This window comes from Coregonus clupeaformis, chromosome 11 (assembly GCF_020615455.1).
Source record: "Coregonus clupeaformis isolate EN_2021a chromosome 11, ASM2061545v1, whole genome shotgun sequence".
Lineage (NCBI taxonomy): Eukaryota > Metazoa > Chordata > Actinopteri > Salmoniformes > Salmonidae > Coregonus > Coregonus clupeaformis.
Window position 1 is genome coordinate 34,798,291 of NC_059202.1, and position 27,423 is coordinate 34,825,713.

Consider the following 27,423-nt stretch of genomic DNA (forward strand, 5'->3'; position numbering starts at 1 on the left):
TCCTTAAACAAAAGTGAAGAACCCAAATTCAATAGACCATACCATTTCATATCACTCTCCATGTCTTTAAGCAGGTTGATCAGGCCATGCACAAGAGTGACCTTTTTTCCGTATTTTAACAAACAGGAATTATTAGTTATTAGAGAAGTATCATTGACTTGAATGGGGACACCCGTTCTGTTCATTCTATTTCTTTGCATTTAATCCTATCCGATTGCCCAAATCCGATCAGATAACTTTTGAAAAACTGGGCCCAGGGCTATATAATAATTGACAGTGGGCTGTTTTCACAGGTTAACAGCAATGTCAATACAATTTTGTGGGTATAGTGTGACGAGAATAAATTATGAGGTCTTGACCAAATCGCACACTCGAGGCAATCTGATTGGATACCTGAAAAAGAACCTGAACGTTGACAAACGGCAGAACATTGCTCTTTGCTTCTGCTTTCCCAAAATGAAATATGATAAGGCCTACTCAAGTGCTTTTTGTTTATTGTATTTATTTATTCAAATGCAAACTCATTGTGTAGCATCTTTTCAATGTCACCATACTAGGATGCATGCTTAGGCCTGCACAGCTCACTTGTTAGCACACAAGCTTTGAAAATACCCACTTTTTACAGGTTGGTAAATAGATTAAGGGGAGTGCCAGCAAAGACAGTTGAGGCATCAGAAACCTATGACTGATTGCAAATGACTTGGTGGCTGGGCACTCCTTACACTGGACAATGTGTCTTCCTTGAATATGTCAACACTGCAGCTTGTGATGCAAGCAGACAGATGACGTCACCTACAGTACATGCTGACTTAAAGTGGAACTGACAGCATTTTAGCAACATTAAATCTTATTAAAATCTGTTCATATACACCCCCAGGAAGAATATGACATTTGTTTAAATATTTTCTGACAAGCGAGCACTTAGATATGGTAATTTTCAAGTTTACATCAATTCTTAGCATTTTGGAAAATTCTATAGCAATATAGAGTGGGAAAGCAGCAGTGGCGACCCGTCATTCAGGGCAGGTGGGGCAGAGCCCAACCTGTTTAGCTAAAATACAAATAAAAACACGTTTTTGTTTTTGTTTTGTTGCCTGTTTTGCATGTTATTTTGGCATTAATACGTGTCACATATCAGTTTGCAAACAATGTAAAAAAAAAAATCATTGAGTTCATAGAGTTACATTAGAAGTGTCCATCCAAGAAGGCTCAAGGTCATTGGTCACAGATAAAATGACGTCAAATCACATTATATCTACCATAGCTTTGATTGGACTGATCATGTCAAAGTCTGGGTTTAAAGGGTCTCTTTTCCAAGCTTAAAAGGATAAACATTCAACAGCCATAAAAGGTTGAATACATTGGCCATGCTGTCAATCCAGCATGACTTCTGCCGCATTCAAAACAACTGGAAACTCAGAACTGGGAAATCTCAGACTTCAGTGAGTTCAAGACATCTGGGAACTCTGAAAAAAACAAGCTCCAACTCGGGCCTCTTTCTAGAGCTCCGACCTGAAGATCACTGACGTCATGATTCGACCTGTTTTTTTTTTTCCGAGTTCCCAGTTGTCTTGAAAGCACCATAAATCCAGAGAATGCCAGACTTTGATGACAAACGTTGATTACAGAATTTGCCCACGAAGGACCGCCGCGCCACCTTCCTGTTCAAGTGAGCACAGCACAACAAGGTGAATCCAAAAATGTCTTGTATGCTACTGCATAAATGATGTAATATGCCAGGGAGATATGTATACTGTAGCTAAGAAAGTAATACTAAGTGTATGTTGTGTAGTAAACTCTTAGTAGCCCATGTGCCTCACCTTAATAATTTGGTCCCTTTCCCCCTCATAACTTAGCCTACTGTTCTGACTTGGTGGTGCACATGTAGCCTAAAGCCTGTTTTAGAGAAATGTAATCATTGAATATTTAAAGAGCTTTCATTGTCTGCTTATATGCCCCCTTTATTTATCCTACTGTTCTGACTTGTTGTACAGGGAGAATACTGTAAGAACGGCCCATGTTCTGAATTCTGTCGCTGTACATTTCAAAAGTGCTGAACAAATAGTTATATTGACTACAGTACGTCCGTCCTAGCTCGCTCATTAATGTCTTACTCGAAATTACGGATTGCCTCTTATCCGCTCGTCGTCCCTTTATGCCATAGTTTGTACATCTCAATTGTCAGTAGAAACCACATTTGTTTAAGCAAGTCAGCCAAATCAGCTATGTTTTTTTTAAAGGCAATAAATGACTAAAAGGCTGAATGAACTGTTTCGCTGCCAGACAAGGCTCCGATGATAGCCAGGTGTAGCAGTGGTAAGGATTAACTCCATGGTGCTGAAAAGAAAGCTCTGCTGTTGGGACAGCTTTATGTAGGCCCTAACAGTTTGTGGAAAGATGAGCTAACATCTAACGAAGGAACATTAAATAAACCCTCTCAAACGTATTCAGCTAGATGGCAGTCAAAATTGCACTGACAAACGATGGGGAATTAATTGTAGCCTACTCGTCCTTCGGTAGCTCACTTACAAAAATGTACCATGGTACTACTATGGTACTTTCATTCATACCATGGTACTGCTACAGTACTTTAACTTATGCCATGATAAAGTCTGAATTATGGAAATGTACTATGGTTTTAGCCTTGAAGTATGATGGTACTACCATGATTCTGCCATTGTACCTAAATATTACCATGGTATTGCATAATGTATACCATGGTATTGATCTGAATCATTGAAATGTACCATGGTTTTAGCTTTAATGTATGATGGTACTGCCATCCACCTAAATAGTGCCATGGTATTACCTCATCTTTACCATGGTATAAATGTGGATCATGGAAATACCATGGTTTTAACCTGCATTATACATTCTATCATGGTAACGCACAATTATGATAAATGGTCCCAAAAATTATCATATGGTACCATCTTTATTAATTGTGCGTTACCATAGTACAATGGCAGTATAATGCATTAAATAAATCAACCCCCCAAGGTCAAGTGAGGTTGGTTGGTATTATATTGATCTATTTATATACAAGTATGGGCAAATTTCTGATAAAGTGAGTTGGCAAAAAAGCGTAATTAAATTGTTGCCAGCAGCACAGTTACAGTCATCAACGCTCTGGATAACATGAAAACAGCCTAACCAGCTCTGCTAGGGCGAGTAAAATGGTCAGAGTGAGGTGTTCTCTCATTTGTGTATGGAAGTAGCTAACAAGCTAGCCAACGTTAGCCAGTTAGCCTGGGTGCTTGACTGAGGTTGTGAGGTCAGAACGCGCGGATCAACCCTAATCCTCAACGAGAGCGTCCAGTGTGCGCTCTGAACGCTCCAAGAGCGAAACGCTCTGAATTTACGAACTGACAAACTGACAACGAGCGCACTCTGAGCGCTCTCTGGCTCTCCAGATTGAAATTAGCAACACACCCAGAGTGTAAACAAAGATAATCATTGTAATTTACTGTTTTTAGGTATATGTTGAGAATTACATGAAGAAAATGTATCTATGCATAAGATGATTATTAATCATTTACAAATTGTTTGTTTTAGTATGTTGGCTATTTAGAATTGTATAAGAGTAGCCAAGTCAGTTGAATGAGTGAGAGCCAACTCAAATCTGTATTGAAGAGAGAAGCACCAGATAAACTATTTTAAATCTTCAAGGTTTCAGACTCCCTTCATTCTTCTCACCATACCCTATCCAGGTCCCAAGGTTTAAGAGGGTACACTACACTACTATACCATGTGTGTTGTGGTTTTTCACTATGAGCTAAAGGGGTTTAAGAGGGTACGAGGCCTACGCTTTGCCATTGTAGCACAAGTAGTCAAATGTTGAATACTGTGAGTACCATAAATTACTATGTTTTTGGTCACTTTACCCAAAGAAACAGTGGGACACAGACCATCATAATACATTGTAAACAACTACAATTTTTTTCACTGTATTACATTTACATTTACATCATTTAGCAGATGCTCTTATCCAGAGCGATTTACAAATTGGTGCATTCAACTTATGATAGCCTGTGGGACAACCACCTTTTCTTTTTTTTTTTTTTTTTTTTAAATGGGGGGTGGAGGATGAAGGATTCCTTTATACTATTCCAGGTATTCCTTAAAGAGGTAGGGTTTCAAGTGTCTCCGGAAGGTGGTCAGTGACTCCTCTGTCCTGGCGTCGTGGGGGAGCTTGTTCCACCATTGGGGTGCCAGAGCAGCGAATAGCTTTGACTGGGCTGAGCGGGAACTGTGCTTCCGTAGAGGTAGGGGAGCTAGCAGGCCAGACGTGGATGAACGTTGTGCCCTCGTTTGGGTGTAGGGTCTGATCAGAGCCTGAAGATAAGGAGGTGCCGTTCCATGGTCTTGTAGTAGATGCGAGCCTCAACTGGAAGCCAGTGGAGTGTGCGGAGGAGCGGGGTGAGAACTTGGGAAGGTTGAACACCAGACGGGCTGCAGCGTTCTGGATAAGTTGTAGGGGTTTAATGGCACAGGCAGGGAGCCCAGCCAACAGCGAGTTGCAGTAATCCAGACGGGAGATCACAAGTGCCTGGATTAGGACCTGTGCCGCTTTCTGTGTAAGGTAGGGTCGTACTCTGCGAATGTTGTAGAGCATGAACCTGCAGGATCGGGTCACCGCTTTGATGTTAGCGGAGAACAACAGGGTGTTGTCCAGGGTCATGCCAAGGTTCTTTGCACTCTGGGAGGAGGACACAATGGAGTTGTCAACCGTGATGGCGAGATCATGGAGCGGGCAGTCCTTCCCCGGGAGGAAGAGCAGCTCCGTCTTGCCGAGGTTCAGCTTGAGGTGGTGATCCAACATCCACACTGATATGTCTGCCAGACATGCAGAGATGCGATTCGCCACCTGGTTATCAGAAGGGGGAAAGGATAAAATTAATTGTGTGTCGTCTGCGTAGCAATGATAGGACCATGTGAGGCTATGACAGAGCCAAGTGACTTGGTGTATAGAGAGAATAGGAGAGGGCCTAGAACTGAGCCCTGGGGGACATCCGTGGTGAGAGCACGTGGTGCGGAGACAGATTCTCGCCACGCCACCTGGTAGGAGCGACTTGTCAGGTAGGACGCAATCCAAGAGTAAGCAGCACCGGAGACGCCCAACTCGGAGAGGGTGGAGAGGAGGATCTGATGGTTCACAGTATCAAAGGCAGCGGATAGGTCTACAAGGATAAGAGCAGAGGAGAGAGAGTTAGCTTTAGCAGTGCGGAAAGCCTCCGTGACACAGAGAAGAGCAGTCTCAGTTGAATGACCAGTCTTGAAACCTGACTGGTTTGGTTTAAGAAGGTCATTCTGAGAGAGATAGCAGGATAGTTGGCTAGAGACGGCACGCTCAAGAGTTTTGGAGAGAAAAGAAAGAAGGGATACTGGTCTGTAGTTGTTGACATCGGAGGGATTGAGTGTAGGTTTTTTGAGGAGGGGTGCAACTCTCGCTCTTTTGAAGACGGAAGGGACATGGCCAGCGGTCAAGGATGAGTTGATGAGCGAGGTGAGGTAAGGGAGAAGGTCTCCGGAAATGGTCTGGAGAAGAGAGGAGGGGATAGGGTCAAGCGGGCAGGTTGTTGGGCGGCCGGCTGTCACAAGTTGCAAGATTTCATCTGGAGAGAGAGGGGAGAAAGAAGTCAAAGCATAGGGTAGGGCAGTGTGAGCAGGACCAGCGGTGTCATTTGACTTAATAAATGAGGATCGGATGTCGTCAACCTTCTTTTCAAAATGGTTGACGAAGTCATCCACAGAGAGGGAGGAGGGAGGGGGAGGAGGAGGAGGATTCAGCAGGGAGGAGAAGGTGGCAAAGAGCTTCCTAGGGTTAGAGGCAGAGGCTTGAAATTTAGAGTGGTAGAAAGTGGCTTTAGCAGCGGAAACAGAGGAAGAGAATGTAGAGAGGAGGGAGTGAAAAGATGACAGGTCCGCAGGGAGTCTAGTTTTCCTCCATTTCCACTCGGCTGCCCGGAGCCCTCTTCTGTGAGCTCGCAATGAGTCGTCAAGCCACGGAGCAGGAGGGGAGGACCTGCCGGGAGGATAGGGGACATAGAGAGTCAAAAGATGCAGAAAGGGAGGAGAGGAGGGTTGAGGAGGCAGAATCAGGAAAACGGAGGGAGAAGGATTTAGCAGAGTGAAGAGATGATAGGATGGAAGAGGAGAGAGTAGCGGGAGAGAGAGAGCGGAAGTTGCAATGGCACATTACCATCTGAGTAGGGGCAGAGTGAGTAGTGTTGGAGGAGAGCGAGAGAGAAAAGGATACAAAGTAGTGGTCGGAGACTTGGAGGGGAGTTGCAGTGAGATTAGTAGAAGAACAGCATCTAGTAAAGATGAGGTCAAGCGTATTGCCTGCCTTGTGAGTAGGGGGGGACGGTGAGAGGGTGAGGTCAAAAGAGGAAAGGAGTGGAAAGAAGGAGGCAGAGAGAAATGAGTCAAAGGCAGACGTAGGGAGGTTAAAGTCACCTAGAACTGTGAGGGGTGAGCCATCCTCAGGAAAGGAACTTATCAAGGCGTCAAGCTCATTGATGAACTCTCCAAGGGAACCTGGAGGGTGATAAATGACAAGGATGTTAAGCTTGAATGGGCTAGTGACTGTGACAGCATGGAATTCAAATGAGGAGATAGACAGATGGGTCAGGGGAAAAGAGAGAATGTCCACTTGGGAGAGATGAGGATTCCTGTGCCACCGCCGCGCTGACCAGATGCTATCGGGGTTTGCGAGAACACATGGTCAGACGAGGAAAGAGCAGTAGGAGTAGCAGTGTTTTCTGTGGTAATCCATGTTTCCGTCAGCGCCAAGAAGTCGAGGGACTGGAGGGTAGCATAGGCTGAGATGAACTCTGCCTTGTTGGCCGTAGAACGGCAGTTCCAGAGGCTGCCGGAGACCTGGAACTCCACGTGGGTCTTGCGCGCAGGGACCACCAGATTAGAGTGGCAGCAGCCACGCGGTGTGAAGTGTTTGTATGGCCTGTGCTGAGAGGAGAGAACAGGGATAGACAGACACATAGTTGACAGGCTACAGAAAAAGGCTACAATAATGCAAAGGAGATTGGAATTAAATGAACTAAACATCTGGGAAAGCGAGAGAGCGGGGCCTCCCTCACTTACGTTTCACTGAAACACTCAAATATAACTCTCCCAACTTCCACTTTAGAAATTATAATTGTTGTAAACTACAGCGGTTCAATGTTTTCTAGGAATAGACTCTAACTTAGTTTATTCAGCTAGCTAACTTGGTACAGTATTCTTCCGTGAAAACCGTCCAGGGCACCGAATCCTATGACGCCATAGCCAACTAGCATGCCAGCCTCCAATAACACGGTTTAGCACCAATACTCGGTTACAACAAACCACCAGTGTGTTAACACGGCAAACAGATAATTAGTGTCCGTGTCTAACGTTGTGTAAAGTTCTGGGTTAGTTTTGACAGTTTGAGTGAGTACGTCGTCAACTTATTCAGCCAGTTAGTTAGCTAGAATAGTTAGCATACTAGCTAGCCATTGCTCTCTGCCAACGAACCAACCCCTCCTCCCACGGCACAAACACACAGAGAGAGCCAAGCTAACGTTAACTAGTCACCCATGTCCCGAATTCCCTTGAACGACTCTGGTTACCAGTATGTAAAAACAAAACAAAACTAAATGTAGGTTATAACTTACCCTTAGTAGCTACACCGGTCATATTCAGCGGATGTTGCGCATTCGTAAATTCATCAGTTATTCTGCGCTCTGGCACACTCAGACGAGAGTGCTCTGAAATCAGAGTAGATAGCTAGATAGCCAGAGTGAGTTTGCGAAAGCAAGAGATATGCTGACTGGATAACAGTTGTTCAAGTTCATGCTAGCTAACCAAATTACATCTGCATCTCTAGCTATTTATAGCCACCAAAAAATGATATGAGAGGAAAAGGTCAGTCACTCACCACTCCTCCAATGACATGACATGACATCCTCCTAGCAGCTAGCTAGCTAACGTTAGGCTCCATGATTTTAGCTTGCTACATAAATAGATACACTAGCCTATTAGCCACTTTATGACTGACTTGTGATCATTGCCCTTGTTAGTTTGATTGTATTGTAATTCCCAGCCTTAGTTACATTTGTCCGTTTCTATCCAAAATATTGATCCATTGAAACTGAAACAGAGCATCCCAAATAGAGGCAGCAAACATTGTACCAGGCCAGCTGTGATTTACAACCTGATAGCAATATTTTTTGGACTACCAAGAAATCTATTGATGAATTATATGAATCATGCATTGAACTGCATCAATCTATTCTGCCAACAATGCCTTATTGTACGTCATGGAATGTTGAGGCAAATATAACCTATTTTTAAACCTCTTATAAAGTTGGTTTTGTAGCATGAACTGGGCATTTGATATTTTTGACTGATATTATGATTGTCTGTTTGTTTCATATCTGCAAAGTAGTTAAAACGCTGTCAGTTCCACTTTAATTAATCTTTAAAGAAAACATACATTGAATCTAACCAATGAGGACATGCTGTCATATTAAACCAAGAGACATGTTGTATTAAACCAATATTCTAAAGGACTTGCTAGAATTACTTCACAAAACCTAGCCTGGGAATATAGAATTCAAAAAATTGATAGATATCATAGCAGAAGAGTGGTAGTTGTACTTTGTGCAACTGGCTCAGTGTGATTGTGACCACATTAATTGGTTTTATTAAAACACAGGAGCATTGCTTTTAAAAGGCTAATTGTCTACAGTACTCTAAAAAGCGCCTCAGATTGAAGTTTTTGCCATTTTTATCAAGTATATTAAATAAAAGTTGATTATTCAACACTAACTGCATTACAAACAAAGTACTATAGGTGACGACTTAACTCTCATACTACCAACATATTTTACATACATGGATTACCAACTGGGGTCATTTTGAAGCGACAATCATAGAGCAACAATCATAGCAAAATATAAACTTAATTCTTATCAAAATATCATTAGACATGTAATGTTATCAACAACAAAAAAATTACACAACAGACTGTTATTTGAGCAAAATTACTGTTAATTTGCATATTATGTACAACGAAAATATGCATTTTCTCCTTAAATAATGTGCAGCTTTTTTCCAAAGTACAATCCTTATTAGTACTAAAAAGCTGATTTGCCTTCATTTGATTGTAGAAGTAAATATTAATGTTGCCATATTTATGTGGTAAGAACGGGGCGGTACACTAAGATTTGAAATAAACGTAATTTTATTGACAGAAAGTGATTCATCCATTGATCCTGTGAGACAATGACAAAAAATATGGCTCAGTTTTCTTTATTTACTTACTCCACAGCCAGCATTAGCATCACTGCTAGTGAAACAATGGGACTGGTGGTAGGGCCTATGGCAGGATACATCAAAAAGCATGCTCAAATCCTAAATGCCACTTCAAACCAAGTGTTATAGCAACCCAAATAACATAACAAGTTGTACATATAGAATATTGGAGGAAATTATAGGAATAACATTTTCCATAGAATAACTATTTTTTCAGATAATACACACAATGTGTACATTCAGAGGGTAGCTGGTTTCTGTATTACAGTTCTACTAAGTGTTCATATCACTAATCAAGTGTCCATCCACAGTTTTTATGCGAGTAAAGTCATATAATATAAAAAAAAATCAAGAACAGCTGTGATGGCAACAACTTTCGGTGTAATTTTATAAATGCAGACTGATAATTTGTTCGTTCGACATGGTGGGATCTTTTTGTGTCGGTAAAATTAATTACGCAGGAAATGGCAGTGTAAATGTGTTTATGCGCAAATATTGATATAATAACCATCATATTGAAGGAAATTTGGAGTCACGCGATGATATGGTGTGTGGTCCTCCCACTACCACTCGGGAAACCAAGCAGTTTAGTAGGCTACAGATCAACTAAATTATGATGAACTTCACATAGTGGTGAAAGTGCACGGTGATGAGCTTCACTTGATGAGCTTGATGCTGATTTCCAATAAATATCGAGGGTCTTATTCTGGTGACATGAATGATGCTTGACAAATAAGAATATTCTCACTCTTATCCATACTAATGTCAACATGTAAACTAGCCAACCCGCACAGCATCTGCAAGCTGTTGGCTAGAGCGCAGGTGCCAAGACCTGATACCAGAGTAGGCACATTTGCTATTTAACATTTACATTTTAGTCATTTAGTAGACGCTCTTATCCAGAGTGACTTACAGTTAAGTGAGTGCATACATTCTTCATACTGGCCCACCGTGGGAATCAAACCCACAACCCTGGCGTTGCAAGCGCCATGCTTTACCAACTGAGCTACACAGGGCCACAACAGTTTTTGTAACAAAACTATCGGTAGAGTTTAAAATGCGATGGAAACACATTGCATTTTAGATTTTTATTCAGTACATGAAAACTTGAGCGAAAAAGTATATTTTGTGTCCACTATGTCATCACGCACTGATTTTTATCCGCAACAAATCCATTTGGTGGAAACATACCATTGATGGGAAAATGCACATATTTTCTTTACAAGGATTCTAGAATATTCGCATAAAAATCTGTCGCCGATTGGATGGAAACCTAGATAGTGACAGACTTTTAGGTGCTGGATGTCACGGTTTCGGCCGAGGCTGCTCCTCCTCCTTGTTCGGGCAGGCTTCGGCAGTCGTCGTCCCCGGAGTACTAGCTGCCACCGTTGTATGTTTCGATGTTTGTTTGGTTTTGTCTTATTGGTACACCTGTTTCTGTTTTGTGCTTATTATGTGTCCTATAAGTTCTCGTTGTTTGAGTCTTGTGTTGTGTGTAATTGTTTCACCGGTCAGCAGGAGCTGTGAGTTATATTTTCTCCATTTGTTTATTTTGAGAGAGTGTCCGCGCTGTTGTGCGCATTTGTTTGTACTTTGTGGTTTACGCAGTGTGCGTAAGTTCACTTGCCTCCGGCTCGTTTGTAGCCGTTTGTTTGTTTTTCGTGTCTTTACTAAAGACTTTTGGATGAAGCCTCTGTTGTCCTGCGCTTGATTCCCACACCACATCCACGCTCGCACCTGACACTGGAAGGATTTTTTTTATTTTTTTTATTTCACCTTTATTTAACCAGGTAAGCCAGTTGAGAACAGGTTATCATTTACAACTGCGACCTGGCCAAGATAAAGGAAAGCAGTGCAATAAAAACAACACAGAGTTACATATGGGGTAAAAAACATAAAGTCAAAAATACAACAGAAAATATATATACAGTGTGTGCAAATGTAGCAAGTTATGGAGGTAAGGCAATAAATAGGCTATAGTGCAGAATGATTACAATAGTATTAACACTGGAATGCTAGATGTGCAAGAGATTATGTGCAAATAGGAAGCACCAGTGATTCGGTTAATAAAAAAGTGGTCAGATGACGCAGATGCTAAGCTACAGGACTGTTTTGCTAGCACAGACTGGAACATGTTCCGGGATTCTTCAGACAGCATTGAGGAGTACACCACATCAGTCACTGGCTTCATCAATAAGTGCATCGATGATATCGTCCCCACAGTGACCGTACGTACATACCCCAACCAGAAGCCATGGATTACAGGAAACATCCGCACTGAGCTAAAGGGTAGAGCTGCCGCTTTCAAGGAACGGGACTCTAACCCGGACGCTTATAAGAAATCCCGCTATGACCTCCGACGAACCATCAAACAGGCAAAGAGTCAATACAGGTCTAAGATTTAATCATACTACACCGGCTCTTACGCTCGTCGGATGTGGCAGGGCTTGAAAAATATTACGGACTACAAAGGGAAACCCAGCCGTGAGCTGACCAGTGACGCGAGCCTACCAGACGAACTAAATGCCTTTTATGCTCGCTTCGAGGCAAGCAACACTGAAGCATGCATGAGAGCACCAGCTGTTCCGGACGACTGTGAGATCACGCTCTCCATAGCCAATGTGAGTAAGACTTTTAAGCAGGTCAACATTCACAAGGCTGCAGGGCCAGACGGATTACCAGGACGTGTACTCCGAGCATGTGCTGACCAACTGGCAAGTGTCTTCACTGACATTTTCAACATGTCCCTGACTGAGTCTGTAATATGTTTCAAGCAGACCACCATAGTCCCCGTGCCCAAGGACACTAAGATAACCTGCCTAAATGACTACCGACCCGTAGCACTGACGTCTGTAGCCATGAAGTGCTTTGAAAGGCTGGTCATGGCTCACATCAACACCATTATCCATAAGACTCCTGAACAGCTAATCATGGCTACCTGAACTATTTGCACTGCCCCCCCCACCCCATCTTTTTACGCTGCTGCTACTCTGTTAATTATTTATGCATAGTCACTTTAACTCTACCCACATGTACATATTACCTCAACTAGCCGGTGCCCCCGCACATTGACTCTGCACCGGTACCCCCCTGTATATATAGCCTCCCTACTGTTATTTTATTTTACTTTTTTATTAAAAAATAAATGCATTGTTGGTTAAGGGCTGTAAGTAAGCATTTCACTGTAATGTCTACACCTGTTGTATTCGGCGCATGTGGCCAATACAATACAATTTGATTTGATTTCTACACATTATATACTCAATACAGTATCAGACATTAGGCACTTGTAATAACAGAATGTTGTTTGTATGCTTCCAAATGTCTCCAGTTTATGTAATAATATGATTACTTTCATACTATAAATGTTAAAATGTGTGTCTACAGCTGAAGTATTGAAGAGAAAAGGATGACATATTAATTCATGAAATCCATTGTTTATGGTGATCTGCAGTGGAAATTATTGTGAAATATGGCTTATGGGTTTAGGTCTGGTGGGTTTATTAAGGTCTGGTGGGTTTATGAACAATAAAAACATATACTTTATAAACATATACTCAATAATATTTACCTCATCAATTACTTAACAACTATCGCCAGAATGAGCTAAAGCCAAACACATGACAAAAATCAAAGATGCATTTTATTTTAGAAGCCTTATATTTGAATATGCATGTTTTCATTTATTAAATAGAAAGAAGTGATACTGACAGAGGTGGGACAAAGTCATTGTTATGCAAGTCACAAGTAAGTCTCAAGTCTTTGCCCTCGAGTCCCGAGTCAAGTCGAGTCAAAGATGAGGCAAGTCCCAAGTCGAGTCAAAAGTCAAAGCCATCAAGTCTCAAGTCGAGTCCAAAGTCCTACATTTTAGTTTCGAGTCATTTCAAGTCCTCTTAGCAAGCCTTTGCAAGTCATTACAAGTCCTCGTAGCAAGTCTTCTCGAGTCATAAGGCGCAAGTCCAAGTCAAGTCACGAGTCATTGATGTTAAAGTCCAAGTCGAGTTGCAAGTCTTTGTACATTTTGTCGAGTCGAGTCTGAAGTCATCAAATTCATGACTCGAGTCTGACTCGAGTCCAAGTCACATGACTCGAGTCCACACCTCTGGATACTGATAGACTTAAAACAATACATTATAGAAACTTTGATAATTTTTATGTACATACACAGAAGAAGAAGCAATCAATCCCATAATGTACATCTTAAAATGAGTCTTTAAACTAAATGCTATATTTACAACAACAACAGAAACAGCTTTCAGACATCACACACGTGTTTGAAAAAAAAAAGACTGGAAAAACAAACCTGAGCAGGCAACTGATTTCAACGAGACAGGTGGCTATAGAGAACCTTGCGAATTCCCACATTTCAAGTTAGGTTCATGTATTCCGTGCCACATAATATATATCTGATGCGGCAGGAATCTGTGTACTAAAATCATTTCCCTGTAATAACAAGGGTCGTAAGCGTCCACGTTTTGGGAGGGGACATGAAGTCCAGCAGTCCTGACTCCGAAATGGGACTCTGGCCCAAGACCAGCCTTTTCCAGACACATTCCCATGTAGACATCGTCAATTGGCAAAATGGGAACGGTATGGGTCATTTTGTAAATGGCCATAGCTGTGTATCCAGAGAGCAGGAAGCCCCCTCCCCCACAGTAAGGGGGATATGAGTCTGACTCTTGAACCTGGACTGGGACATAGTATTTGCTCCCTGACTCTCTAATGGGTCCTACATTGCAGATTAGATGACCTGCAAAAAGGTGCTTGTCACCATCGTTGTCTTTTAGACTCTGAAGGTAGACCACCATGTTATCTGTGTTGGCGAAGATATCATCGTCACCGTTGAGGAGAAATCGGGCCTGGCGGCAGTTCTTGTCCATCCATTCTAAGAACACGATCTGCTTCAGGGTGAGGTTAAAGAAGGAGTCGTTGAAGTCCCACTGCAAGATGTCATTATGCTCACGGTTCTCCAGTCGTAGAAGCTTGTTTAGCTTGCGCTTCTCAAAGCCTGTGCCTGTTGTTCCCGAGAGAAAAATCCTGTGGATCCACACTCCGTTCTGCAGTCTCTCATTGGCCCAGGTTTTCCGTAGTACCTCACGGCGGTCGTAATTCGCAGGTGAGCTTTTTATGACCAGCAGAAGGAAGACGTCAGCAGACTTGTGAGGGCCTCCACATTTATCAGGTACATCCAATAGCATTGGGAAGTGGCGGCAGTGACGATAGAAGAGGAAGTCTTGGATGTGAACAGGCAGAGAAGAAAACCCTGACACATTGGCCGCAGACTCATTCCGTTCACAATGGCCCCAGGTAGAAACACCTGCGCTCTCACTGGTTGGTTTCTGAGGTCTGTTTTGATAGGTTGATTCCCTTCTGTTTATCTGGACAGGGTTTGAATTTTTTTGGGGAGGAATGTCCTCTTTCATAAAAATTATGACCAAGCACAGTGTGCTGATCACAAGTAAAGATGTTGCCTCAAGCAAACGAGAAGACCTTCTCATCTTTGTTGCTCTGTAATGAGAAAAAATAAGGCATTAAAGGCATAAAATGGGCCAGAGATACAGTGCCCTCTGTAATTACTTGGACAGTGACACATTTTGTTGTTGTTTTGGCTCAGTACTCCTGCACTTTGACTACAAGGTTAAAGTGCAGACTGTCAGCTTTAATTTGAAGGTATTTTCATCCATATCGGGTGAACCGTTTAGAAATTACAGCACTTTTTGTACATAGTCCCCCCATTTTAGGGTCACAAGGTCACTTATATGTGTATTAAAGTAGCCAAAAGTTTAGTATTTGGTCCCATATTTCTAGCATGCAACGATTACATCAAGCTTGTGACTCTACAAACTTGTTGGATGCATTTGCTGTTTGTTTTAGTTGTGTTTCAGATTATTTTGTGCCAAATATAAATAAATGGTAAATAATGTATTGTGTCATTTTGGAGTCACTTTATTGTAAATAGGAATAGAACATGTTTCTAAACACTTCTACATTAATGTGGATGCTACCATGATTACAGATAATCCTGAATGAATCGTGAATGAGTGAGAAAGTTACAGACGGAGGGCACTGTACATGTGTGTGACGTGACACACTGGTGTGTTTCCTGTAAAACAACCACTGCTGTATGATATGTCCCCCGTACAAAGAACAACTATTTTAGATGACAGTGTTAACTTCAAGCCAAAAAAATGTTTGCAGTTGCATGCCCAACATATGTCTGCAGAAAACTTGTTTAACACCATGCTCCCTACGAAATGTGTGTTTGTCGAGCAAGCATAAAATGAATGAGACAGTCATTAGTGAGGGAAATAGTATTGAAAAATATGGGTTGTTTATGAACTCGATGGACCAATAAAAAGGGATTAAAAAAAACATAGGCGGTGGATTTTAGGCTGGTAGCAACCACCACAGGGTGTCTGTTCAGAACACAAGGAAGCAGTAGTTCCAGTTCAAGGTTTAGTGAAGATCCACACACACACATACAACACCACTCTCTATGATACTAGTTATGGTTCTGTAAAGAAAAGGGGAGAATTTAGGCTATAGCACAGTATGGGAAAATATGCCTATTTCCATGTCAACAAACTAAACAGGCTATGTGGACCCAAACACGTGCTAGATGCACAACGAAACAATAGAGCAATGTAGAAATATCTACACATTATAAAGCATTAATAAGCATGAGCGACCTACAACCGAAAATAGCATAGCACCACATAGAAATGCTAACAATGCGCTAATAAGCATGCTAAATAGTAATGCATTCCGGATGACAATGCTAATGCTAACGCTAGCGGGAGTACGCGAGAAGTTTAACACAAATGGTAAATATTTACAAAAGACACTATTTAGCTCCAAACAACAAGACATCAGGATTTTGGCATTTACATTCAGCTGCACACACAATAAAACATCAGAAAGAAAAGCATTTTTTTTCTAAGGAGGTAGAATAAGCAGGATGAAAAACCGGTTGGTTATAAGAATGGAAACTACAGGCTGCTAGTGATGGGTCATGCGCACAAGCATCGGCTCTGAGAGCCGGCTCTTTGTAGTGAATCAGAAGAGCCGGCTCGCATCGAGTGAGAGCCGGCTCCCAGTTTTTTGCCCATTCGCTGCTTAGGTTTCACTTTCACAGAGGTCTGTTATGATTGGCCAGCATGGCGACCAGCATGCGGCATTCACGTGAGAATTAAGGATGTGTAAACAGAGAGGGGGCGGGGCAGACACACCACTTGACTCCACTGCAAGTGAAGAGAGAGACAGAGCGGACTGAGGAGCGTGTGTGCGTCTTGCATTGTCGTGTCGTTTAACTATGAGTGACACTAGAAAGCGAAGCAGCATCTGGCTGCAGTTTAAAGATATTGGGAACAAGAAAGCAGAGTGCCTTCACTGCAAAACGAAGGTCACTATAAGAGCAGGTTCCACCACAAACCTGCATAGACATACAAGAACTGTCCATCCTACAGTGCAGTTAGAGGAGAGAGGGCAAGCCAGCTCACCATCTACTGATCCTGGTGTGTCTCATACCAGAACAACAGCTGCTGTAACGTCTACTGCCATCCCCATGCGTGCAAGTATAACCTCTCCTACTGCAACTGATGTGATGGAGGGGAGACTATGTATTGTTGCCACATCAGTTCCTTCTGAGAGAATCTTCTCCAAAACAGGGCAGATACTCACGGAGAGGCGAAATCGTATCAGGCCTATCAGCCCATCCAAGCTGAGGCATCTGATCTTCCTGAATGCCAACCTGCCCTGAGGACTAATGCTGTTTGCTGGAGTTTGGTTCTGGTTTTGATTCTGTTCTGTGGATTTGTTTGAAGTTTATTGTTAATTTGTGCAATAAAAAAAGTTTAATTGAAATAAACAAATGTAAGAGTGGTTTTGTCACAGAATAAATGCACAGAATTAGGCATTATAAGGTCTCTCATAAAAACACTGAAAGCAAAAGGGTTTTCAACACATAAACCATGATTTTTTTTCAAAGTTAAGGTAAAATATAGGCTACAAAAGATCCTAAATAAAGAGCCGTTCGGGAGTCGAAAGAGCCGGCTCTTCTTTGGGAGCCGAGTCAAAAGAGCCGGCTCTCAGAAAAGAGCCGAACTTCCCATCATTACAGGCTGCCTGAGCCCTGTTCTGGTCCTACACTAAATCCCAGGAAAAAAGGCTGCTGATTGGCTAATAAAATAATGATGATTGACGTGACCTTATTTCAATAAGAAAACCAAAAGAAAGTTGCGGTCTTGGAAAGGAAATGAGCTGGCAGTTTTAAAAAGTATTCAACTTATAATTAAGAGATAAAATAATTATTTCAACTTTCCTTCGAAATTTGCTTGCTTCATATTTGTCCATAAAAAACACAAGATCATAATTAATTCAGAAAATAGGATGCTGTGCTATCATAATGACATTTAGAATTTACCATTGACCATCAAAATAACTAAACTATCTATCTCTATCAGAGGGCAAATATTAATACTATACATGCCAGTCTCTCTTGGCTAAGAGTTGAGTAAAGACTGACTGCGTCACTTCTTGTTTGTATAAGAAACATTCAGTTGTTGGAAATTCCAAATTGTTCACATAGTCAACTTACACACACAACACTGATACACACAATTACCCCACCAAACATGCCACCAAATTCAAGGAAACGTACAGTACTATACAGAGACATGAGTGCATGGACATCACCTTCCATCTTATATAGTGCAAGTGAACAGCAAACCTGGTTTAAAAACAAATAAAGCAAAAAATCTAATCAAATTGTATTGGTCATATACACATACAGTGGGGAAAAAAAGTATTTAGTCAGCCACCAATTGTGCAAGTTCTCCCACTTAAAAAGATGAGAGAGGCCTGTAATTTTCATCATAGGTACACGTCAACTATGACAGACAAATTGAGATTTTTTTTTCCTGAAAATCACATTGTAGGATTTTTAATGAATTTATTTGCAAATTATGGTGGAAAATAAGTATTTGGTCACCTACAAACAAGCAAGATTTCTGGCTCTCACAGACCTGTAACTTCTTCTTTAAGAGGCTCCTCTGTCCTCCACTCGTTACCTGTATTAATGGCACCTGTTTGAACTTGTTATCAGTATAAAAGACACCTGTCCACAACCTCAAACAGTCACACTCCAAACTCCACTATGGCCAAGACCAAAGAGCTGTCAAAGGACACCAGAAACAAAATTGTAGACCTGCACAAGGCTGGGAAGACTGAATCTGCAATAATGGCACCTGTTTGAACTTGTTATCAGTATAAAAGACACCTGTCCACAACCTCAAACAGTCACACTCCAAACTCCACTATGGCCAAGACCAAAGAGCTGTCAAAGGACACCAGAAACAAAATTGTAGACCTGCACAAGGCTGGGAAGACTGAATCTGCAATAGCTTGGTTTGAAGAACTCAACTGTGGGAGCAATTATTAGGAAATGGAAGACGTACAAGACCACTGACAAGACCACAAAATTGTAGACCTGCACAAGGCTGGGAAGACTGAATCTGCAATAGCTTGGTTTGAAGAACTCAACTGTGGGAGCAATTATTAGGAAATGGAAGACGTACAAGACCACTGATAATCTCCCTCGATCTGGGGCTCCACGCAAGATCTCACCCCGTGGGGTCAAAATGATCACAAGAACGGTGAGCAAAAATCCCAGAACCACACGGGGGGACCTAGTGAATGACCTGCAAAGAGCTGGGACCAAAGTAACAAAGCCTACCATCAGTAACACACTACGCCGCCAGGGACTCAAATCCTGCAGTGCCAGACGTGTCCCCCTGCTTAAGCCAGTACATGTCAAGGCCCGTCTGAAGTTTGCTAGAGTGCATTTGGATGATCCAGAAGAGGATTGGGAGAATGTCATATGGTCAGATGAAACCAAAATAGAACTTTTTGGTAAAAACTCAACTCGTCGTGTTTGGAGGACAAAGAATGCTGAGTTGCATCCAAAGAACACCATACCTACTGTGAAGCATGGGGGTGGAAACATCATGCTTTGGGGCTGTTTTTCTGTAAAGGGACCAGGACGACTGATCCGTGTAAAGGAAAGAATGAATGGGGCCATGTATCGTGAGATTTTGAGTGAAAACCTCCTTCCGTCAGCAAGGGCATTGAAGATGAAACGTGGCTGGGTCTTTCAGCATGACAATGATCCCAAACACACCGCCCGGGCAACGAAGGAGTGGCTTCGTAAGAAGCATTTCAAGGTCCTGGAGTGGCCTAGCCAGTCTCCAGATCTCAACCCCATAGAAAATCTTTGGAGGGAGTTGAAAGTCCGTGTTGCCCAGCGACAGCCCCAAAATATCACTGCTCTAGAGGAGATCTGCATGGAGGAATGGGCCAAAATACTAGCAACAGTGTGTGAAAACCTTGTGAAGACTTACAGAAAACGTTTGACCTGTGTCATTGCCAACAAAGGGTATATAACAAAGTATTGAGAAACTTTTGTTATTGACCAAATACTTATTTTCCACCATAATTTGCAAATAAATTCATTAAAAATCCTACAATGTGATTTTCTGGAACTTTTTTTTCTCATTTTGTCTGTCATAGTTGACGTGTACCTATGATGAAAATTACAGGCCTCTCTCATCTTTTTAAGTGGGAGAACTTGCACAATTGGTGGCTGACTAAATACTTTTTTCCCCACTGTATTTCGTACATGTTATTACGGGTGTAGCGAAATGCTTGTGTTCCTAGCTCCAACAGTGCAGTAGTATCTAACAATTCACAACAATACACACAAATCTAAAGGTAAAAGAACACCTCACAGCACAATGCTTCTCCCCCATGTGACCTACTTGTTGTGTGTACGTACTGACATGTACAGTTGAAGTCGAAAGTTTATATACACTTACAGTGAGGGAAAAAAGTATTTGATCCCCTGCTGATTTTGTACGTTTGCCCACTGACAAAGAAATGATCAGTCTATAATTTTAATGGTAGGTTTATTTGAACAGTGAGAGACAGAATAACAACAAAAAAATCAAAAAAACGCATGTAAAAAATGTTATAAATTGATTTGCATTTGAATGAGGGAAATAAGTATTTGAACCCTCTGCTAAACTGACTTAGTACTTTGTGGCAAAACCCTTGTTGGCAATCACAGAGGTCAGACGTTTCTTGTAGTTGGACACCAGGTTTGCACACATCTCAGGAGGGGTTTTGTCCCACTCCTCTTTGCAGATCTTCTCCAAGTCATTAAGGTTTCAAGGCTGACGTTTGGCAACTCAAACCTTCAGCTCCCTCCACAGATTTTCTATGGGATTAAGGTCTGGAGACTGGCTAGGCCACTCCAGGACCTTAATGTGCTTCTTCTTGAGCCACTCCTTTGTTGCCTTGGCCGTATGTTTTGGGTCATTGTCATGCTGGAATACCCATCCACGACCCATTTTCAATGCCCTGGCTGAAGGAAGGAGGTTTCTCACCCAAGATTTGACGGTACATGGCCCCGTCCATCGTCCCTTTGATGCGGTGAAGATGTCCTGTCCCCTTAGCAGAAAAACACCCCCAAAGCATAATGTTTCCACCTCCATGTTTGACGGTGGAGATGGTGTTCTTGGGGTCATAGGCAGCATTCCTCCTCCTCCAAACACGGCGAGTTGAGTTGATGCCAAAGAGCTCCATTTTGGTCTCATCTGACCACAACACTTTCACCCAGTTCTCCTCTGAATCATTCAGATGTTCATTGGCAAACTTCAGACGGGCATGTATATGTGATTTCTTGAGCAGGGGGACCTTGCGGGCGCTGCAGGATTTCAGTCCTTCACGGCGTAGTGTGTTACCAATTGTTTTCTTGGTGACTATGGTCCCAGCTGCCTTGAGATCATTGACAAGATCTGACTGATTCCTCACTGTTCTCATGATCATTGCAACTCCACGAGGTGAGATCTTGCATAGAGCCCCAGGCCGAGGGAGATTGACAGTTATTTTGTGTTTCTTCCATTTGCGAATAATTGCACCAGCTGTTGTCACCTTCTCACCAAGCTGCTTGGCGATGGTCTTGTAGCCCATTCCAGCCTTGTGTAGGTCTACAATCTTGTCCCTGACATCCTTGGAGAGCTCTTTGGTCTTGGCCATGGTGGAGAGTTTGGAATCTGATTGATTGATTGCTTCTGTGGACAGGTGTCTTTTATACAGGTAACAAACTGAGATTAGGAGCACTCCCTTTAAGAGTGTGCTCCTAATCTCAGCTCGTTACCTGTATACAAGACACCTGGGAGCCAGAAATCTTTCTGATTGAGAGGGGGTCAAATACTTATTTCCATCATTAAAATGCAAATCAATTTATAACATTTTTGACATTTTTGTTGTTATTCTGTCTCTCACTGTTCAAATAAACCTACCATTAAAATTATAGACTGATCATTTATTTGTCAGTGGGCAAACGTACAAAATCAGCAGGGGATTAAATACTTTTTTCCCTCACTGTAGGTTTTTCAACCACTCCACACATTTCTTGTTAACAAACTATAGCTTTGGCAAGTCAGTTAGGACATCTACTTTGTGCATTTTTTCAACAATTGTTTACAGACAGATTATTTCACTTATAATTCACTGTATCACAATTCCAGTGGGTCAGAAGTTTACATACACTAAAAGTAAACAGCTTGGAAAATTCCAGAAAATGATGTCATGGCTTTAGAAGCTTCTGATAGGCTAATTGACATCATTTGAGTCAATTGGAGGTGTACCTGTGGATGTATTTCAAGGCCTACCTTCAAACTCAGTGCCTCTTTGCTTGACATCATGGGAAAATCAAAAGAAATCAGCCAAGACCTCAGTCTGATTCATCCTTGGGAGCAATTTCCAAACGCATGAAGGTACCACGTTCATCTGTACAAACAATAGTACGCAAGTATAAACACCATGGGACCACGCAGCCGTCATACCACTCAGCTTGCAATCCTACCCCCTTTTCCTCCAAACATAAAGATGGTCATTATGGCCAAACAGTTCTATTTTTGTTTCATCAGACCAGAGGACCTTTCAGGTTATGTCGATATAGGACTCGTTTTTACTGTGGATATAGATACTTTTGTACCTGTTTCCTCCAGCATCTTCACAAGGTCCTTTGCTGTTGTTCTGGGGATTGATTTGCACTTTTCGCACCAAAATACGTTCATCTCTAGGAGACAGAACGCGTGTTCTATATCGATATAACCTGAAAGGCCGCTCAGCAAGGAAGAAGCCACTGCTCCAAAACCTCCATAAAAAAGCCAGACTACAGTTTGCAACTGCACATGGGGACAAAGATCGTACTTTTTGGAGAAATGTCCTCTGGTCTGATGAAACAAAAATAGAACTGTTTGGCCATAATGACCATCGTTATGTTTGGAGGAAAAAGGGGTAGGATTGCAAGCCGAAGAACACCATCCCAACCATGAAGCACGGGGGTGGCACCATCATGCGGTGGGGGTGCTTTGCTGCAGGAGGGACTGGTGCACTTCACAAAATAGATGGCATCATGAGGAAGGAAAATTATGTGGATATATTGAAGCAACATCTCAAGACATCAGTCAGGAAGTTAAAGCTTGGTCGCAAATGGGTCTTCCAAATGGACAATGACCCCAAGCATACTTCCAAAGTTGTGGCAAAATGGCTTAAGGACAACAAAGTCAAGGTATTGGAGTGGCCATCACAAAGCCCTGACCTCAATCCTATAGGAAATGTGTGGGCAGAACTGAAAAAGTGTGTGCGAGCAAGGAGGCCTACAAACCTGACCCAGTTACACCAGCTCTGTCAGGAGGAATGGGCCAAAATTCACCCAACTTATTGTGGGAAGCTTGTGGAAGGCTACCCGAAACGTTTGACCCAAGTTAAACAATTTAAATCAATGCTACCAAATACTAATTGAGTGTATGTAAACTTCTGACCCACTGGGAATGTGATGAAAGAAATAAAAGCTTAAATAAATCATTCTCTCTACTATTATTCTGACATTTCACATTCTTAAAATAAAGTGGTGATCCTAACTGACCTAAGACAGGGAATTTTTACTAGTATTAAATGTCAGGAATTGTGAAAAACTGAGTTTAAATGTATTTGGCTAAGGTGTATGTAAACTTCCGACTTCAACTGTATGTGTAACTGATAGATGCACACACACACTACGTATTCATGTTTTTAAATGTATGTAATACCAACATGTTTCAAGCAGACCACCATAGTCCCCGTGCCCAAGAACTCTAAGATAACCTGCCTAAATGACTACCGACCCGTGGCACTGACGTCTGTAGCCATGAAGTGCTTTGAAAGACTGGTCATGGCTCACATCAACAGCATAATCCCAGAAACCCTAGACCCACTCCAATTTGCATACCGCCCCAACAGATCCACAGATGATGCAATCTCTATCGCACTCCACACTGCCCTTTCCCACCTGGACAAGAGGAACACCTACGTGAGAATGCTATTCATTGACTACAGCTCAGCATTCAACACCATAGTGCCCTCTAAGCTCATCACTAAGCTAAGGATCCTGGGACTAAACACCTCCCTCTGCAACTGGATCCTGGACTTCCTGACGGGCCGCCCCCAGGTGGTAAGGGTAGGTAACAACACATCTGCCACACTGATCCTCAACACGGGGGCCCCTCAGGGGTGCGTGCTCAGTCCCCTCCTGTACTCTCTGTTCACCCATGACTGCATGGCCAGGCACGACTCCAACACCATCATTAAGTTTGCCGACGACACAACAGTGGTAGGCCTGATCACCGACAACGATGAGACAGCCTATAGGGGAGGAGGTCAGAGATCTGGCCGTGTGGTGCCAGGACAACAACCTCTCCCTCAACGTGACCAAGACAAAGGAGATGATTGTGGACTACAGGAAAAAAAAGAGGACTGAGCACGCCCCCATTCTCATCGACGGGGCTGTAGTGGAACAGGTTGAGAGCTTCAAGTTCCTTGGTGTCCACATCACCAACGAACTATCATGGTCCAAGCACACCAAGACAGTCGTGAAGAGGGCACGACAAAGCCTATTCCCCCTCAGGAGACTAAAAAGATTTGGCATGGGTCCTCAGATCCTCAAAAAATTCTACAGCTGCACCATCGAGAGCATCCTGACTGGTTGCATCACCGCCTGGTATGGCAACTGCTTGGCCTCTGACCGCAAGGCACTACAGAGGGTAGTGCGTACGGCCCAGTACATCACTGGGGCAAAGCTCCCTGCCATCCAAGACCTCTATACCAGGCGGTGTCAGAGGAAGGCCCTCAAAATTGTCAAAGACTCCAGCCACCCTAGTCATAGACTGTTCTCTCTGCTACCGCACGGCAAGCGGTACCGGAGTGCCAAGTCTAGGTCCAAAAGACTTCTCAACAGCTTCTACCCACAAGCCATAAGACTCTGAACAGCTAATCATGGCTACCCGGACTATTTGCACTGCCCCCCATCCCATCCTTTTTACGCTGCTGCTACTCTGTTAAGTATTTATGCATAGTCACTTTAACTCTACCCACATGTACATATTACCTCAACTACCTCAACTAGCCGGTGCCCCCGCACATTGACTCTGCACCGTTACCCCCCTGTATATATAGCCTCCCTACTGTCACTTTATTTTACTTCTGCTCTTTGTTTTTCTCAACACTTTTTTTTGTTGTTGTTTTATTCTTACTTTTTTTGTTTAAAATAAACGCACTGTTGGTTAAGGGCTGTAAGTAAGCATTTCACTGTAATGTCTGCACTTGTTGTATTCGGCGCATGTGACCAATAAAATTTGATTTGATTTGATTTGATTTGATTTGTAAAGTATTTTTCGTTATGTGTCGGACCCCAGTAAGACTAGCTGTCACCATTGGCGTCGGCTAATGGGGATCCTACTAAATCAAATAAAAAAATCTATGATGTAGAAGAGTACCATTGATACAAATCATTTCGATCTTTGGACAATTACGTCCTTCAGGGGTTGGGCAGGGGTGTGCCAATAATGAAATTCCAACAGAAATGAGATAAAATCAGTATTAGGTAGTAGCTTGGCATATGCATTCAATTTTCTCAATTGCATCATAGGACTGCAGTAATGGAAATGCAAGGCAATAGGGTGGCAACTCATCAAATTGTGTCATGTCTGGTGAAAATATGTGGAACAAGCCACGTAACAGTTATGGACATTCACAAAGACATGCTTTGCATAGTGGACAAGCAAGTTTTCAAACAACTGGAAAAATGTCCGGACCGGACCAAATCTGAACCAATCATAGACATCTATGTTTCACAAGTTTGGACAGCACAGTACAGCAAAGTACAGTAGAGCACAGCAGAGTACATTACATTACAGTACACATTACAGTAAAGAAAAGTACAGTACATTGCAATACAGTAGAGCACACTAGAGTACAGTAAAGTATAGTGTACTGTATTGTACCCTACTTAACTCTAATGTACTCTACTTAATTAAACTCTACTCTACTGTACCGTACTGCACTATACTCTACTGAATTAACCTATTCTGTACTGTACTGTACTCTACTGTACTCTACTCTAATGAATTAAACGGTACTGTACCATACTGTACTGTACTCTTGTGTAATACTGTGCTCTACTGTACTAAACTGTGACGTACTGTTCAGTGATGTTCAAACTTGTGAATCATAGCCTAGACGTCTATGATTCGTTCAGATTTGGATCTGGTCCGCACTGACCAAATTTGTACTTGTTTGGGGGCAGAGCTCATTACATTAATACCCAGCATGCTTTGCAAGTGTTTGTTTTTACATTTACATCAGCAGGCGCTTTAAAATATTATCTGTAACTGTTATTGTAGTTGAAGTGGTCTGTTGATTTATTCTGTATGTTAAAGTATTTGAACATCATTGCTGCTAGTTTTAAAGCTTTTGAAAAAATTAACATTAGTGCATGTGATAGATAGGAGAAATAACAAATATTTAGTTGCAATCTTTAGTTGGCTCCTCTTTCCTATTAAGAGGTGTGAAAAGTATTATTGTGATATAATGCTTACTTAATTGAGAATGTATAGCAGTTGAAATTTGGCCATACAATCAATGGCTGAAAAATACGTATTTTCAACGTCCGGAAAATAAATATTTTCAATGTCCGGAAAATACATATTTTCAATGTCCGGAAAATACGTCCTTTTTTATGTCCATATAAGACATATTTATAACTTCCGGAAAATATGTCTTCTAACCTTTCATTCAGCACCTGAGATGCACTTGATGACAATGGGGATCCATAAATAACAGGAAAGGTGTTTCCCCAGTCAATCATGTACAAATATGCCCGTTTTAAGACCAACAAGAGACTGTGGTAATTCGCTATTTTAATACATTTTAACCAACAGTGAATTTATAGGTTAACAATTTCTTATAATAACCACATTTGCCTCTGCCACAGTAATAAAACAAACGTATCATATTCGAGTAGGTATTGCGCTGTAAGGCGTACAAGTGATAGTGGCTGGTGCATATACTGTAGTTCCTCAAGTTTTCTCTGGGTAGCCTACTGATCTGCACGACTTTATTCTAATTGTATTGGACCATCCAAAAACCGTTTATTTGTTGGTTCGCATGTATTATATTGAACTGGCACAAATAATTACTTTTTAGTGACTATTAGGCTATTAGATTAATATATGCCTACAAAATCTGTATTTGTACGATGACGAATTTACAGTATAAAACCCATTCTTAGTCATAGAAAAGCATATCTCCATATTTTCAATGCACATTCAAGTCGTTGTCTCTTACCTTTTCGGCCTGGGTCCAATTGACAGAACGGCTGGAACAGGTGTTACCTTGGGGCCCTCTGGAAATCAGTTAAAAATACACTCGCTCGTGAGCGCTGGGTGTTATAAATGCACTCGCTCCTGAGCAGTGGCCTCTATCCGCCAGTTAGATTTTATATTCCTGCTTTGAGCGCCTCCGTCAACCCAAGTCCCAGCCTCCGTCAACCCAAGTCCCAACCCTACGAATCATAGGCTAAGAAAAACGTCACGTATCAATTAAAGGGGCAATCTGCGATTGGTACATCAATTTGTGATATACTGATTCATGATATACATAAATTAATGATACCCATTGATTTGAAGAATATAACTTATAAAATACCTCATGAGCTTAGTTTAAATGTTGTACCCCATCAGAACC

The 27,423-nt window shown here is 42.0% G+C and overlaps 1 protein-coding gene across 1 annotated transcript; it reads right to left on the minus strand.

The window, feature by feature from the left end:
* Positions 1-13,326: 13,326 nt before the first annotated feature.
* Positions 13,327-27,177, minus strand: LOC121577321 (N-acetyllactosaminide beta-1,3-N-acetylglucosaminyltransferase 3-like). The gene is made up of 2 exons (XM_041891083.2): positions 27,025-27,177; positions 13,327-14,805 (listed from the first exon to the last, which is right to left on the minus strand). Exon 2 carries the CDS (start codon positions 14,793-14,795, stop codon positions 13,635-13,637), a length of 1,161 nt encoding a protein of 386 aa, XP_041747017.1. The 5' UTR covers positions 14,796-14,805; positions 27,025-27,177; the 3' UTR covers positions 13,327-13,634.
* Positions 27,178-27,423: the final 246 nt, after the last annotated feature.